Raw genomic sequence first — 18,609 nt, forward strand, 5'->3', positions numbered from 1 at the left:
GACCCTAATAGTATCAGCTATGGTAGCTGACCTTTTAGAAACATGACATGTACAGTTCCCTGGGCTACTTCCCCCACAGCAGCCCTCACTTCTCAAGCTCCACTTCACCCTTACCTCAGGGCCTCCTTCCTTGTGCCTGATATGGTGTATACTACTCAGTCTCTACAACAGCACAGCTTCCTCCCACAACTCCTGACATGCACATCCACCTGACTGACTGGGAGGCTTTTAACTAGTTTCAGCCAGCCCCTGATTGGCTTCAGGTGTCCCAATCAACCTAGCAGTCTCCCTGCCTTCTGGAAAGTTCTTAATTGGCCCCAGGTGTCTTAATTGACCTGGAGCAGCTGCCATTTCACTTATCCTGGTACCAGGGATTTGTTTAGCCTGGAGCTAATATATCTATCTCCCACTACTTTTCTATAGCCATCTGGCCTTGCCCCATCACACATTGTAGTTTGCCAAGTAAGCCTCTTGCCTATAATCTAGAAGAATCCGATGATGAAGCTAGGCTATTTGATGTAATCTCCGTTTGTAGACAAGAGGGTGCCATTTTAAATTCCTTGTACTTTCAATAAACATTAAACATGCTGCACTTTGTACATGTTGGACTCTTATTAATCTATATTTCAACAGACGGATGAATTTACCCATAATCAGTATTTTTAGGAGGGCTTACTATACATGCACATGCATTTATCAATGACTGAAGCTTTCATTTGGAAGCATGAAGAATTTTATTATCTACAATGCTGTAGAATGCAGTAAAGTATGACTTTCCTTGCCCTGGTATGTTCTAGGTAATGTTGCATGCCCCAGATAACTGTAAATAACAATGGCCTTCTTTTTTGGCTTACCTAACACAAATACTTAATTTCATCTCTGAGAAAGTGAATAACATTTTCTGATGTGATTTTCTTAGGCGTACCAGACGACAAGATATCCGAAATGGAGATCCTCTCACTCACTGTTCTGACCTGCAGCATCATGGTAAGTTATAGATATTTTGTTTAAGTACAGCCAGCAGGCATGTAATGTTCAGACTGTGTGTGATTGCTGTGGGAAGCAAAAGTATGAACCAGGAGTGAAACTATACTGCCCACTCATGAAAAGTTAACTTGCCTTTGGTCATTACCCTAATTTTGACTGCCTGTAATAATCAGATCAAGGATTCAGTACACTCTTATTTGCAAGCTAATAACACATTCAAACTTTTTTAAAGTTTCTGATACACCTGACATTGTAACATAGGAACAAGCTTTACATATTGTATGGGAAGTGATCATATTGGCCATCATCATTGCTATCGTCAGTGTACGTGTTGCTTTACATAGAGGTGACACCCTAGCTCTTTGCTATATATAGTGATGTAACTAACCATACTGACACAGAATTGTATATGCTTGTAGTGGAAAAGAACTGTTACATCATCTAGTTCATTCCTGGGACAAGGATTGTTTCCTGTAATATAAACAGACTGGTCTAATTTTAACTGGGATAAGATTTCTAAACTTTTTTAATCCCTTTATTTTGTTTCTGGTTGTAGAGGTGCCACAAAGGGGAGACAGAGACAGGCAAATCCCCCCATCCCTCTGGTCCTAACACATTCGGTATAATTTTGTCCCCCAACTGGGACATGCTGACTGCCGCTTCCCGCAGCTCCCATTGGCTGGGAACGGTGAACCGCAGCCACTGGGAGCTGCAGGGGGCTGTGCCTGTGGATGGTCAATGTAAACAGAAGGTCTCACAGCCCACCAGCGGATTACCCTGATGGGACGCATGCCAAAGGTTGCCGACCCTTGCCATAGACAATGGAAGCAGTGCAAGAACTCAGGCCGATAATGCTGCCAGCCCATGGGGGTGATGCTGCCTCTCCAGGGCTCTGTGCATGCTGCCTGTGGGGGACAGGGGAAACCGAGGAGCTATGGCTCTGGGGGTGCTGTGGGGGGGAGGAAGGATGCCAAGGAGCTGACTCTGGGAGTGCTGGTTCTGGGGAGGCAGCCATAGTGGCCTGGGGAATGGTGTTACCACTGCCAGGGTAACTTTTTCACTGAAGCCTGTGTAATCCCCACCCAGCAGCCCGAATCTGCCACCATCTCTTCATAACAGTGTGGGGCAGGGCTGGGCTGGCTCAGTCCCAGGAGCAAAGGGCCCAGCCCAGCATCCTAGCACATAGTGGAGGGGCAGTGGGACAGAAAAGCACCAACCCCATCCAGCAGTTCAATTTTGTGGCTCATCCCCCATTCCCCTTGACCCACGTAACTCCAGCCGCTAACCCCAGCCCCCAGATATGTCTACCCCAATCTCCTCCCTCAACCGGGGTCAGATTTTTGTTTTAGTAACTGGTTATATGTCAGAAGACAAACCTGTCTTCCCACAGGTACCCAATTTTCTGCCACACACTTCACAGCATCCTCATTCAGAGAATGAAAACTTTACTTTTTGCTTGACATGAAAAAGAACACTTAGACGATACTTCCCTCTGCTGGAGAAAATTGTCCACTGTTGGTTTGTGACATAAGTGATGCTGGTGTTGATTAAACCAATTAATAGATTTCAGGGATAAAGCGGAGATGCCTGAAGATCCCATGTGTCTTCAACTCCTTATAATAACAGCAACTAATCTATGCTCACATTGCTGTATTACATTGCAGTAACACTGCTTATTTCTAGGGCTGTCAAACGATTAAAAAATTAATCGTGATTAATCGTAAGATTTAAAAAAATCTTGATTAATCACAGTTTTAATCTCACTGTTAAACAATAATAGAATGCCATTTATTTAAATATTTTGGATGTTTTCTACATTTTCAAATATATTGATTTCAATTATAACACAGAATACAAAGTGTACAGTGCTCACTTTATATTATTTTTATTACAAATATTTGCATTGTAAAAAAGATAAACAAAAGAAACAGTATTTTCCAGTTCACCTCACACAAGTACTGTAGTTCCATCTCTTTGTCACAAAAGTGCCACTTATAAATGTAGATTTTTTTTAACATAACTGCACTCAAAAATGAAACAATGGAAAACTTTAGCTCCTACACGACCATATTTGTAAGGCAATTTATTACAGTGCTTAACTACCCTAACAATTAGGAAGTTTCTCCCAATGTCCAACCTAAATCTCCCTTGCTGCAATTTAAGCTCATTGCTTCTTGTCCGATCCTCAGAGATTAATGAGAACAAGTTTTCTCCCTCCTCCTTGTACCAACCGTTTATGTATGTAACACCTGTTATCAGGTTCCCCCTCAGTCTTCTCTTCTCCAAACTGAACAAACTCAGTTTTTTTCAATTTTTTCTCATAGGTCATGTTTTCTAGAACTTTAATAGTTGTTGCTTTCCTCTGGACTTTCTCCAATTTGTCCATATCTTTCCTGAAATGTGGTGCCCAGAACTGGACACAATACTCCAGTTGAGGCCATATCAGCATGGAGTAAAGCAGAAAAATTACTTATGTCTTGTTTACAACACTCCTGCTAATACATCCAAGAATTATGTTTACTTTTTTTCAAGAGTGTTACACTGTTGACTCATATTTAGCTTGTGATCCACTATGACCCCCAGATCCCTTTCTGCCATACTCCTTTCTAGGCAGTCACTTCCCATTTTGTATGCTTGCAATTGATTGTTTCTTCCTAAGTGGAGTACTTTGCATTTGTCCTTATTAAATTTCATCCTATTTACTTCAGACATGTCTCCAGTTTCTCCAGATCTTTTTGAATTTTTATCCTATCCTCCAAAGCTCTTGCAACCCAGGCTTAAATAGAGTACTTTCCAGAGCCCACTCCACAACCACCTCTAACATGCCATAAAAGCTCCGGGGGGGTTGAAAATATTTACTGGGGCTCCACTCTGGATAGCTCCACCTGAATTTAAGGCCTGCTTGCAACCCCTCCCAGCTTGATATCCTCCACAAACTTTATGAAAGTGTACCCTCTGTGTCATTATCTAAATCATTGGTGAAGATATTGAACAGAACCGGAACTAAACCGTGTGGGACTCCACTCGATATGCCCTTCCAGCTTGACTGTGAACCACAGATAATTACTCTCTTGGAACGGTTTTCCAACCAGTTATGCACCCACCATATAGTAGCTCCATCTAGGTTGTATTTCCCTAGTTTCTTTATGAGAATGTCATGTGAGACAGTATCTAAAGCCTTCCTCAAGTCAAGATATAACACATCTACCACTTCCCCCAATCCACAAGAATATATGGACAATAACGGTTTGCAACTTTTTATGGTATGTATTTTACCAGATGGTGAATTAAGGCATTATCAAACACCATCTAACTGTCCATTCTAGCAACCTACTAGAAAGCAATCATGTGGTACTGTATTTTTCATTTGGAAAAACCTACTCTAATCATCCAAAGTCGTATTCATAAACACTTATTCAAATACATCAACAGGAGACACATAAAGGCTGACAGCAAGATACCCTTCATGAAGTCAAATTCAATGAGGAAACAAAGTGGGAAGTGATTAGAAACACCATTAACTTAGAGAAAAACAGTTAAAATGTCTTGACAGTGTCCTCCAGCTTTAGTTCCACAAGGCACTAGAGCTTAAAGACACTGAGTTCAAAATAATGCACATGCTGGATAGCTTCAGTTGTTTGATCTAAAGTGAAATTTCTCCCACCTGAATTCTGACTCTTTCTAGGTTGTCACATTACAAAAATTGCATTGGATTTAAACTGTTTTTCATGTTGCACATGACAGTCTGTTGAGTATCAGATGCAGAATCAGGTTCTTCTGCATGACGATTGTGTGCTCTGGTGGTCCTTCCACCTACTCGCACCTCTAGGCATTCCTGTGCATTCGCTACTGATTGATTCTCCCTCTTTGTGCCAGGGAACTGCATGAAGATAATATCTTTTTTGTGTTAAAAAGGACAGTCTTTTACCTGTAGCTTTTTCAAAGACAGTACAGAGCAACTTTCACCAAGAGGCCTCTGAGTGTTCGAGCCATTTGTATGTGCTCAGAGCAGGATACAGATAGCTTATACACCAACCATATCTCTTGGGTGTGTAGAGGAATTGATTTCAGAGCCACAGTAGAACATGAGCACTGTGAACCAAATATTGAAAAGTGCCAAACACCCACAAATTCCATTTTCATTAAAAGGAGTTGTTAATGCTCAATGTAACCAGTCGTTTGGTCAAATATTAAGGTGTGAATCCAGGATTTACAGTCCTGAAGACATGAACCTTTCTGCTTGAGCTAAAGGACAAGTCCCCCTATGGCACCTGTAGTGGATTCATTAATCTCATATTTTTTATTCGCCATTAAATGGGGACAAAGATCCGCATTCTCCTCATGCTAGTTGCATCAGCAGGAACTCACAGCATCTCATCGAATATGGCCTTATGTAGAGGAGCATCAGTATATAGAAAAATCTCCTTTGTGTAAGTAGTTTTCCATTCTAAGCACTTCTGTTATGTCAGAAGTAATGTATTTAAAGGCAATTTATCAGGATGGTAAATTGATCTTGTCATTAGATTCACCTTGGGAATTGCGACATTCTGACAGGACTTGGGTTTGAATTTCATGGCCAACTTCATGACTTCCATAGCCTTCTGATTCTCTTAACTGCTCCTCTGAAATTTCCAGCCTTTAATTTTCCTTCCGAGCTTCTCTCCAGGCTTTTCCATCACTTCTAGGCCTGCATCCTGCTTTGTTGGCTACTCCATCATTTCACCCACCATCTTGCATTCAGTCTATCCCAATACTACCTGACTCTTACAACCCTTCCTGCCTTCAGCACCCCTGAATCATAGAAATTAGATTTCAAAGGCCTATTTGATCAGCACCAGCCAATGCAAGATTACTGTCTACAATACATTTTCTTGGGCTATGTCCGAATTTAAATGATCTCAGTGATTGGGCTTCCATCACTGAAAGTGTGCCACAATCTAGAACAGATCTCACCATTAATCTTTTTTCCTAATATTCATCCTAAGTTTTCCTCTGGTAAGTTTCATCCCATCATTTCCACTTATACACACAGGATCACTTCACACACTATCAATTCCTTCCCTTTCTTGACATTTCTGTCATTTCCCTACTTCTCCCAGGTTCAACCCAATGCTCTACAACAGTGTTTTTGGCTGCCTTCGGTGCCTTCAATTTTCCCACTCCTTCCCTTTCTTTGCTTTCTCGCATCATGTCTCCCCTGATGATCCACCACCACTCCAGCCCAAAGCTCTTCCGACAGTCTCCATAATGGTGCAGTTTCCAGATGAAGCCAAAAAATTGCTTCACTGACTCGTTTATTTACATAGCACCCCACTTGCTTGCTCTAAAGGTTCACAATCCAGCAGAGAAAAGCAAAGAAATACACTTTCTATCTGTTTAGTGTTTATAGACCATTTGATGTTTCATTACTTTTCAATAGGTAGGCACCAATTCCTCTCCTATCCCACTTGGATTTTGAGGGCTGAATGTCATTAAGGAAAAACATATGATTATTGTATCAGCATAAGCCACAACCATGGTTTTCTCTCTTAACTTCAGCTCAGCAGTTCAGCAAACAGACTGTGTTTGCGAAATAAAACAGCCAATATGATAAAGACATTGTGAAATCAAACAGCCCTTGACATAGGATTGCTCTGCAGAGGTTTTTAATTATACATTCTTCCCTGGTTAAAAAAAAAATCAGATTCTTTAAGATTTCCTATACTAAAGATAAAAAGGGTAATATGGAAACCACCACAAATAATGGCAAAAAAAGACAGGAAACCCCATGAGATCAACAGTGTTAAATAGCTGACCAATCCCTTTCTCCCCATATATTCTCCATTATTATTGTACAATTGCCACTTAAATCCATAACATTTTAAAGAGCTAAGGTGGAGCATTGAAATATGATGCCTGACTGCCTCTGTGGTATTGGAGGAGAATCAAATGCTGTATAAGTCGTACAGCAATGTGATATTTCCAGCAAGTTGGTGGATATCATGGAGTATTGTTGTTACAAAAGGAAGTAATTTATTTAACTTTTCTCTTTCTTCCCCTCCCCCCAATAATGTCTGTTTTATTCGTCTCATTACATTTCCATAAATTATACCAACAGAGGAAATGATTAACTGAAGATTGTTTCCTCAAAAACATTATTCCTGGTCATTAACAGCTGCATCAAACTGCAATGCTATATAATCTAAACACATTATTAGTACTTGTAAAAAGCCTCATGTTTTATTACTTTGCTCCAAAGAATTGTGATCACAAAGCCCAGGAGGCATCATTATAGACATTCTAAAACTATACCCCAAATGTTCTCATTGCATACGTTTTGTCATAAAAAATGCTTGTTGTGACCTAGATATTTTTTCTTGATGTCTAACAACTAGGGTTGTGCAAAATATTCACCGTGAAATTTCTTAACTTCAAATGTTGAGGTTTTTACATTTGGTTCGACTATAATCATTTACACCCAGGCAAAGTGGGTACAAAATGTTGGCATCCTTATACACCATAGATTATGGTGCAATTCAGTGCTATAGCTCTTAATAAAGACACAACAAGCTTTCTTATTCCTGACACGAGTGTAAATATCTGTGAGAGGTGCTCTGTTGTGGCGAATCAGGTTAACTGTTGCCACCTACACCAATCTACTAATCTGGAATATCTTTCCAAGATGGAGCAATGAAACTATTTACCGAAAGAGCAAATAAATATGACAATTAGGATTTTCTTTGCCGACCATTTTCTTTTGCATTGGCTTTTATTCCTTCTTTTCTTGCCTTATAGATAACCCAAGTGGGCAGAGCCTGGAAGAAAAGATTATTTACGGAGTAGAGAACAGCAGCACTTTCTTGGAGTGCAGTCCAAAATCTCAGCGTGCTCTAGTTTACTGGCAATTCCAGAAGCCAAATGAGGACCGAAAAGAAGAGGTACGTTAGCATGAATTCAAATACATGTGTCACCATGCCCCAATGAGTCACAGCTGCGAATACCAGATTCAGGACAAACTGCTGAGAAATTGGGCAGACTCCCCAAACAGGTGGTTATTCTATCATTAGTTTATGCCAAGCCAGTAACAAAAGTAAACGTCTATCTCACCACACTGGTTAAAAAGAAGTAAAAAATGCAGTCTCCTTAGGCATACCAGACCGTGTCTGAACACCCAGACACTGGACTCTGTGATGAGTGGTTTCTGAAAACCAATTTCATCACATAGAGATCAGCCAGGTCATAGCCAGGTCAATAACTCAGATCTTACCCAATAATCATGCTACTGCCAATCCTTTAATACCTAATATCTAAAGGTTTATTTATAAGAGAAAAGAAAGAGGGGAGAGTTAAAATGATCAAAGAACTCATACACACACACCATTGCAAAGTTCTTGGATCAGGTTGGCTTGTACAGTCTCTGGTCCTCAGCCATAGTCAATATGTTCCTTTTAGTGTAAATCAATAGTCCAGAGATCAGAACAGGAAAGAGGCAAAATAGAGATGCTTCCAGGGCCTTTATACCTTCTCCCACATGGAGAGGGTGCTTTCAGTCTTGGTTTGTGGAAAATTACAGGCACAAAATGGAATCCAGGTTCACATGAGTAAGTCACGTGCCCTTATATGGCTTGATGATTCCTAGGACCAGCCATAATATTCTGGCTAAAGCATCCACAGAAATGCTCACCCAGTGGGGACAAGCTTCTTCTATGGTTCATTATGAGAGCTAACTGTTCTTTAATGGGCCATCAACTTGAATGGTCCATTCACAATGTGCTGGCTAGATTGGATGTAAACTACCTTGTGGGTGTTACCCCAAGAGCAAACACTTTTGAAATACAGGTAGATAGTCAATATTCATAGCTTCAGATACGGTGATGTTACATGGATTTAAACAGGATAATCATATTTGATAGATTGTAACTTTTCTATTGATACCTTACATGACATACTTTGTAGAAGAGTTGTTGCAATTGTCAAACAGTGGCAATATTAATGATATAAATGGTCATGTTTCAATCATATAGCATAACAACATGCAATATAGAATCATAGAAATATAGGGCTGGAAGGGACCTTGAGAGGTCATCTAGTCAAGCTCCGTGCACTGAGGCAGGATCAAGTATATCTAGACCATCCCTGATAGGTGACTGTCTAACTGGGTCTTAAAAATCTCTGGTGACAGGGACTCCACAACTTTCATTAGAAGCTTATTCCAGTGCTTAACTATCCTTAAAGTTAGAAAGGTTTTTTTGTAATAACTAACCTAAATCTCCCTTGCTGCAGTTTAAGCTGATTACTTCTTGTGGTGCCTTCAGTGGACAACAAGAATAATTGATCACCATCCCCTTTATAACAGCCCTTACCATATTTGAAGAGTGTTATCAGGTTTCCCTTGTCTTCTTTTCTGAAGACTAAACATGCCCAGCTATTTTAATCCTTTCCTCATAGGCCAGGTTTTCTAAACTTTTTGTTGCTCTCTTGTGGATTCTCTCAACTTGTCCTCATCTTTCTTAAAGTGTTGCACCCAGAACTGGACACAGTATTCTAGTTGAGTATTCACCAGTGCCTACTAGAGCAGGCCAGTTATCTACTGTGTCTCAAATATGACACTGTGGTTAATACATCCCAGAATGATATTTGCATTTTTTTTTGCCACAACTTCACGCTTCAGACTCCTTCAGTTTGTGATCCACTGTAACCCTCAGATTCTTTTAATCAGTACTACTGCCTAGCCAGGTAATCTCCATTTGGTAGTTGTACATTTGATTTTTTCTTGCTAAGTATAGAACGTTGCACTTGTCATTACTGAATTTCATCTTGTTCATTTTAGACCAATTATCCAATTTGTCACAGTTGTTTTGAATTCCAATTCTGCCCTCCAAAGTGCTGGCAACTCCTCCTAGCTTGGTATCACTTGCAAATTTTATAAGCCTACTCTCCACTCCGTTATCCATGTCATTAAAGAAAATATTGACTAGTATCAGATTCAGGAGAGACCCTTCTGGGATTCCACCAGATGGGCACTTGCAATTCGACAGTGAACCACTGATAACTAACCTTTGAGTCTGGTATTTTAAGCAGTTTTTCTACCAACTTTATAGTAATTTTATCTAGACCACATTTCACTACTTTGCTTATGAGAATGTTATGTGGGACTGTGTCAAAAACCATACTAAAAAAAACCCCACAACAAGATATATCACGTTTATAGATTACCCTCTATCTACTAAGTCAGTAACCCTGTCATAGGAGGAAAACAGGTTGGGTTTGGCATGATTTGTTCTTGACAAATCCATGTCGGCTATTACTTATAACTCTATTATCCTGTAGGTACTTACAAACTGATTATTTAATCATTTGTTCCAGAATCTTTCAAGGCATCGGAGTTGGGTTGATAATTCCCTGTGTCCCCTTTGTTTCCCTTTTTAAAGCTAGATACTATGTTGCCCTTCTCCAGGCCTCTGAAACCTCACCTGTCCTCCATTAGTTCTTGCAGATAACAATCCACCTGAATCCCAGCCCTTTACCTAAACAAGACAAGCCTTTGTTTTAATTTGCAAATGGAACCTTTTCTCTTTCCCTGTCCCTCAGCCCACTCTAACAAGATATCTCATCTCTTCTATTACCCCAATTATTCCTCATTCCATGAATCCTCAAAAGATTGTTCTGGCTTCTCAACAGGAAACCTTCACAGTCTCTTCCCTCCCTCCAAATAGCTTGCCCTAAATGACTAAAGTGCCCTCCCAGATCCTTCCTTCTGCAATCCTCACTGTAGACATGTCTAGCTTGAGATAGGGCTGAACAGACATCCTGGCTTTGAACCCTCCTGAGCCTTGGAAGAGCTCAGATCAGGAGATGAACTTTGTCTCCACTTCAGAGACACTCGTTCTTGAAGGCACCAGTACCTTTCAAGATATTGCAGATTCCTAACACTCACTGCTTGTGCAATCACCACACTCCAGGTTTTTCCAGTCAGATAAGTTCCTGAGAGGGTGAAATCCACCCCTGTGAAGACGGCAAGCACAAAGCATGTTCACACCTAAACCCCACTTAAACCATCCAGTAAGTCTTCATTGGTACTAAGATGGTGAAGTGGCCTGGTACTTGCTCTCTCCACAGGGGTGAATTTCACCTAGACTTCATTGTGTTCCTCTAAATACAGAGTCCCTAGAGTATCTGACTGGATCAGCATTCAGGCAGCCGAATAGGAACATTATCAGACCTGTTGTATCTTGCGAGGCTCTTCAAAAGTAAGTCAGATGGAGAGTCAGGAAGAGGGACCAGAAGCTGTTAGTGGACTGAAGGCTAGGAAAGCATAGTGGTTTGTTTGTTTTTTTCATTAAGAACCATAGAAGACTTGTACACAATCAGTAGAGTTTAAGAAGATCTGAGATGTGTTACAATTAGTATGCAAAAGAAAAATCAGTGTTTGTCCACTGTGATAGTCATCATTATGCAATAAATGTCTATTGTGGATGTACAGGCACAGACCTGTACATGTTCCATCAGCAGAACAAACAAGTAACTAAATGTTACCCAGTCCTGTCATCGTTTTTGTGTGCTGAACTGTTATTGAAAGCAATGGGAGTTTTGAGGGAAACTTGGGTCCACAAAAATAAAGAAACAGTGCTAGGTATTATTCTATATTATCACTGTTGTTAAAGGGTTTTTTTCACCAGAGTGGATAGAACTTTGGAAACTCTTCCAACTGTACTTTGGATTTAATTCCAAAGCTATCTCCCCCTAGCTGCTTCCTTAACTTTTCCAAAATTCCAATTGCCTTCCCAGCTGCTCTCAAACATGTCCACATCTCTTCTGTGCTCAGTTGACTATGCCAACATGTCACCAGGAGGCTGGGTTCAAACTGTTCCCATTCCAACCTTCTCAACATTTGCTGGGCTTCTCTTTGGGTCTCCTATATTAATACATAATAGAAATTATTAGACAAAGCTGGTCACTGAATCCAAACTACGTAGCAGTAATTGTGAAGCTTTCTGAATAATAATAAATAAAATTATTATTATTAGTAGTAATAATAAAGAATGCATTACTATTAGTTTGGACCTCCATAACACATACTATCCAAGAATCTCAAACCAGTTGCCTTTATGGAGACCACTACACTGGCACTTTGCTTTTTCACAAACAACCATGGTGATCAATGTATCATTTTTCACACCTAAAGAAATGTCCACCAAGGCAAAGAGTTGACTAACCCTTCCTACACAGCACTGAAATTTTTAAAGTGAGTTTTTTCTCCTTCTGAAGTTACCTACATTACATTGTTTCCTATATATAGTACCCTCAGGTGCTCAGGGGGATTAGTAGAAACACAGACATCCTCTTAGCCAGTAAGATCATATCATCACATCATTTTTAAGGGAATAACCTTTACCCTGCTGGCTAGACAGCTCTGCCTGAAACTGGAGAACAAAAATAATGTCTTCCATTGCATTTTTGTGAAGAATGAAAATTATAGGCAACTTAGTACCCTGAGTCAAACAAGGAAGCCAAGGACTATGTTCTCAAACTGCATGCTAACTGTCTGATCACATTAGGAGCTTTATATTGTTTGATTTGCTTTGTTTGCTTAGCTGGTTAAGTATTTCATTCTTTAGAATCCAATTTTAGTGGATGACACAATGGGTGTGATGCACTTTCTCTAACATCTGCATGTACACACATACATGTGCCTGCACACACACACACACACACACACACAGCATACCTATCTGAATCACTTACACAAATGTGAGTTTTTGCAAGCCTACTTATTGCACTTCATAATTTTAGGCTTAATATGTAGTCCTTTCCTCATACCTTCCTCTCTTCTAGCAGCATGCTTCCCTCTGCCTGAGGGCTTTGTACTGGGGAGCACCAGGGTGGGGGTTAAAGGGTCAGATTTCACCTTCCCAACCTTGAGGAATGGTATAGAGCAGGGATCATGGCGCACCTGGTCCATGGTGGCTGGTATCATCCAGGGTGGGTCTGTTGATTCTGCACAGTTTGCATCTCCCATAACCTGCTCACAAACCCCACTAACAGAGGTTCCACTGCACACAGAGCCCCACAGCACACAGGATTGTGGAATAAACTCTCTTCCTCCCAGGCTTCCTGAGTGTTTCCATGTCTATATGGAACCTTTCACAGCTACAGAGGGACCAGGTGCTCTTTCCCCTTAATATGCTTTTTCATGCCAAGTTTTCCTGCAACATGCCAGGGAACTAGGGATGGTTAGGGAAAAGTTCTGAACATTTATAAGAGATAATTGTTGAAATGTTTCCTTTTCTCCAACACAGATAAAAGTGGATGATCATTTCATCAGGACAGAACAGGGCCTTCTGCTACGGACCCTTCAGCGGAAAGACTCCGGCATTTACTTTTGTCATGCCGTGGAGCATGGCTTCATGCAAACGCTGCTCAAAGTGACTCTGGAAGTAATTGATACTGAACACCTGGAAGAGCTGCTTCATAAAGAAGATGATGGTGATGGCTCCAAGGCCAAAGAGATTTCCAACAGTATGACCCCTAGTCAGAAAGTCTGGTATAGAGACTTCATGCAGTTAATCAACCACCCCAACCTCAATACAATGGATGAGTTCTGCGAACAGGTTTGGAAAAGGGATCGCAAACAACGTCGGCAAAGACCTGCCAACGCACAGGTGAATACTAATAAGTGGAAGCACCTACAAGAAAATAAGAAAGGTAGGAACAGGAGGACCCACGAATTTGAGAGGGCACCACGGAGTGTCTGAGCTGCATTACCTCTAGGAACCTCATCCAAGTAAAAACTTGTATAGACAGATAACTGGAAAAAAATGCAATATACATGAACTTTTTCATGGCATTATGTGGATGTTTACAAAGGTGGGAAGTTCAAACAATTTCCACCAGGTTTAAATAAAATCAATTTCTAACTTTCCTAGCAGAGCTTCCCCCACCAATCCCCAGACAGAGTTTCAAGGATGAAAACTCACCCTGGACCCAGCTTATTGCCCAATGAGTTCTGCAAAGAGTTCATCAGAAAGGTTTTGCTTTCTCCTTTGCTCAAGATAGAAAAGTGTCATGTTTCATGCTGCCATTTAACAGGAAAGTAAAACAAAACCCACCTTTCATCAGCTGCGCTACCTTTCCTGAACTTAACTAAAAAAACTGCATGGACTAGCTAAGCTGATCAACATCCCGACATTTAGATGGATGCGAGGTTTTTTTATTTTATGGCTTACCAGGTCTCTTGCTTATATGTACTGGAAAGATAAAAACAATACTAAATGAGATGGTCTGTGGAAATCTGAACAGCATGAACCAGCCAGCATCCAGAGGGGAAAAAAAAGAAAAAAGAGTGGAGTACACTGGCCTACTACTGATGACTTCTTTCATCTTTGATTTAAAGATGTATTTTATTAAAACTATAATTTAAATGTACCATGATGAATATGCAGTAAACATTAGCTCTTTTCTAAAATAGAATAGGCTTTTTGTCTTAGAAATATTGTACTTTCTAATTATTGGTTTAAAGGGAAAAAGAAAACAACTTCCAATTACAAGCTGCTTTACTCTCTTGTTTGGAAATTCTTTCATGGCAGTAACACTGCAGCTAACCCTCTTGCCTCTACCCTCACATTCTATATGAAAGTAACTTCTACGCTATTCAACATGAAAGTCTCTGTATAGCATGGAAGTTTTTGGATTCCCCTTTCCCCCCCCCCAAATATAGCACATGAAAAAATTCAGCTTGTATAATATCTTGATACAAATAGATTGAACCAATGAAGAGAAAATCATCTAAATACTGTAGCTCATACACAGCCATTAATCCATGAGCAAAACTCCTGTTCAGTTCAGAAGGAGCTTCACTCGCAACTCTATGGTAGGAATCAATTTTGGACAATATCCTAGGCCCTTGTGGTCTCCCTGCATGGGGCCCTAGGGGTCAATTTCACCTGTGGGTTGAGTCCCCTGCTGTTGTAAATTGTCATATTGAAGTATATGAAGTTACAGCAGTGGGGAATTTGGACCAGTATATAATCTGCATGCAATGGGACTGCAGGATAAAAGCAGGTACAGTGCAATTGTACTATAAGAATCTCCATTTTAAGGATCTATGGATAATGGTTTTGGTCCACCCCAGTACAGATATGTCCCAGTTTTGTTGAAGTCCATTTTCAGCTATCCTGTCTCCTATATCTCACCTCACTTTGGCCTGTAAACTCCTCTTGGCCTATGCATAACTTCTATTCATGTTGGTGAGAAGCAGATTACTAGAGCCCATGTGATATCCTTGGTTTGCTATAACAGCTTTATAAAAGGTGCCCCTTGTTTGGAGGTTAATAACCAGCCTCTTTCACTGTTATTCACTGCAACTCCTTGCAGTTCTGATTCACAATATTATCTGCATTCACACGTGCAGTGCAACACAACCTGCTGTGCACAGCCACTCTCACAATGTGATCCAAGTCCCTTTACCACTCAATAAAAAAACAAAACAAAACAAAAAACCCCCAACTCTTCTTCCTCATTAGTGAAGCATAGTTTCTAACATCTATAGCAATGAGGTTTTCATTAAGGGCCCAATCCTACAAAGCCCTCTGTGTGGAACTTGAATCAGTTTCAGAGATGTTGGGAACATGGAGGGCTCACAGGATCTAAATGCACTAAAACATCCAAACTTGCTACCATTTAATTTAGTGGCAAAACTCCATTACATGATGCAGGATCAGATTATAAATCCCAACTTTAGCAAAGAACTGAAGTGTTTAACTTGAAAGCATGCACTTAAGTCCTTCTCTTTTCAGCATAGCACTGAAGTATATGCTTAACTTGACTTCTGTGGGACTTACGCATGCTTAAAATTAAGCAACATGTGCAAATGCTGTGCTGAATATGATGAACTTAAGTACATGTTTGAGCATACGCTTACAAGCTCCCTTGTATCAGGACCCTACATGAGCATTAATTTCTCAGCTTAAGTGTTTGAAATTCATCACAGCCTATCAGCTGAAGTATTTTGTTGTACTTACAGCTCATTGTTCAGCCTATTAAGGCTACTTTGTATCACCAAGTCATTAAAATCATTTAAAATGTTTTCCCCTTTAGCAAAGAGGACTTCCAAAGCCCACTGAAATCAGAGGAAAGACTCAGACTTCAATGGGCCCCGAATTATCCAATCTGCTGCTTTGTATGTTTAATGGTTACTGTCACTTATTATTTCCCCCTCAACTTTGTTCCCTTTTACAACAGCCTATTGAAAAGAAGATTAATTAGAGATTACATTTGAAAACTGGCATTCCTTCCCAGAAAAAAAAATCTCTGTAAAACATAATTCATTCTGTAAGAGTGAAATTACAGCAGCCATGCGGTTTTGCCATTTGATAAATGTTTAACTGTACACATAAAAGGGTCACCCCCTGCAGATTTCAACTTACATGTACAGTCCTTCTTGACATAATCAGTCCTGCTGAAGTCTGTGCATCTACTCACATAAGGAAAGGCTGAAAGGATCAGACCCAAAGATGAAACAGTTGATGTCAACCAGAGTGCACTTAAACAGGAATTGGTCTGAGTTACAACAGCATCTGATACTATTTGAAATGAACTGATTTCAAAGACCAGAGACTGTGACAAATTTGTGCATAGAAGGATGACCTACAATTTCAGTATAGCTCACACATCCTGTTTGTATTTTTTCTTAATATGTCATAATGTTGCAAATAAAAGGAAACCATCCCTTTAAATCACCAACAAAAAAATCTCTAAACCTCCAGTTCCAAGCTATAGGTGAACCAAGTAGAAGGTTATATGTAAGGTGGAGAGAAATAAAGGATTTTGTTTATAACCAGGAAATGCTATTGAAATTTGTTTAAAGATAGAAATTTGCAAGACTTTTATCGTCTTACTAAACTACCCTTGGCATTTGCATGGACCGCTCAAGATAGGAGTTGTTCAATAGCTCATAATGACTGTCTGGTTTTGTTAAACTACAGTATCAAGCTAAGAAACCGCATCTTTGCAGAACAGAGTTAACCGTTGATGGCCCAAACGAAGTCACTGTGTAAAAAAAAATTAAAATGCATGTGAATGCGCATTTACGGATCCTTTTTTTATGTATTATTTAGTGAATATCAATGGTATGTGTTTAATAGTTCAGTTTTTGCTACCTACACATTAGCCAAAAGAGATGTAAATATTTTTGACTAGGGTAAGGAGGTACAGTATAAAGTACTGCTATCTAGAGGTACTCCATTTCAATGTGTTCAACACAAGACTAAAATGCAAGGTTTTGTCACACAGTTTATAGGGTGGTTTATTTGCTATTTCGGTGCCAAGGTGATGTGCCCCTTTGTAAGCACATTCCTCACTGGGTAGTAAATAATTCTACTTCCGTATTTATCACTGCAATTCAGACGGGAACTAGAAAACTGGAGAGAAAAATGTAATGAAACTGCTGCTGTAAATTATTTCTTTTAGCATGTATTCAGTTGTTAAATAAACATTTCTTCAAAAGAGTTGACCTTGGCTGTCTTAACTGCTTACATGTCATGTTCCTTGTAAATTTCGTGGAGCTATGGAGTGAATTAGTGCCAGCAGAATGCTATCATTTTATATTAACTCTGTTTTCCAGGCTAGAACCATTGTTTGTTTTTAAGGTGTATATTGATTCCGCATAAAGGTCTAGTGATGATGAACCAAGTGCCAAGATCTCTTAGCCTCATTCTGACTCCCTCTGCTGGCTTAGAGAAATTTTGCAGTAGGTCCTAGAGGTTCTAACCAGGATCGTATCCCCGTTGTACTCAACACTGCACAAATGTAGTAAGAGACCTAAACTATTCTGAAGAGTTTACAGTCTGAAGCCTGGTCTACACTACACAATTCGGTCAGTTTAACTACATTGGTCAGAGGTGTGAAAAATCCCCAGAGTGATGTAGTTAAGCCCATCTAAGTCCCCATGCAAGTGGTGTTAGATTGATGGAAGAATTCTTCCATCGACCTTGCTACCACCTCTGAGGGATGTGGATTACCTATGGTGACTGGAGAAGCCCCTCCCATTGGTGTATATAGCGTCTAAGCTGAAGAGCAGCAGTGGGGCTGTTGCATTTTAAGTGTAAACAAGCCCTAAGTGGACAACACAAAAGATGAGGGAAAGGAAGTGTCATTAGCCCCATTTTACAGGTAAGCAACTCAGTTACAGAGCGGGTAAGAAACTTACCCAAGATCAGACAGAGAGTCTGCAGCAGAATCAGGGACTGAACCAGACCGCCTGAGTCCGCAACTTTCTGTCTAAAGCACGCAGCTTCTGTTTTCCCATCTGTAAAGTAGGCAGAGTATCAGTCACCCACTTCCCAGGGATGCTGAAGATGTTTTAATGTCAGTAAAGCCTTTGAAGCTGGAATCCCATATAAGCCCCGATGCCCACCTCCTACCTGTCTTCCTACATCAAATAACTCAGCTATAGGCTGTGAATCTCTCCAGGCACAATGGGAGAGGAGAAGGCAGCCGAGCTACAGTGTATCCACTTTGCAGCCGCTTCTCCCATCTAAGGGCTGCAGTGGCCTCTTCTGTGCTTGTGCCATTCCACCGGGGGGTGGAAGATCAACGTATTTGCCCTGTCTCCTGCCTGCCTGCCTTCCTCACGCAGAGCAACCG

At 40.4% G+C, this 18,609-nt stretch overlaps 1 protein-coding gene across 2 annotated transcripts in view; it reads left to right on the top strand.

Moving 5' to 3' along the window:
* The window catches only part of SEMA3A (semaphorin 3A), a 419,590-nt gene extending 402,139 nt beyond the window's left edge, over positions 1-17,451 (top strand). For both annotated transcript variants that reach the window (XM_084624857.1, XM_084624856.1), the window contains 3 exons: positions 920-987; positions 7,762-7,904; positions 13,266-17,451. In XM_084624857.1, the coding sequence (XP_084480983.1) occupies positions 920-987; positions 7,762-7,904; positions 13,266-13,721 (667 nt within the window). In that variant the 3' untranslated portion in view covers positions 13,722-17,451. The remainder of the gene's footprint in view (positions 1-919; positions 988-7,761; positions 7,905-13,265) is intronic.
* Positions 17,452-18,609: the final 1,158 nt, after the last annotated feature.

The sequence above is a fragment of the Lepidochelys olivacea genome (genome assembly GCF_965140295.1).
Source record: "Lepidochelys olivacea isolate rLepOli2 genome assembly, chromosome: 1".
Lineage (NCBI taxonomy): Eukaryota > Metazoa > Chordata > Testudines > Cheloniidae > Lepidochelys > Lepidochelys olivacea.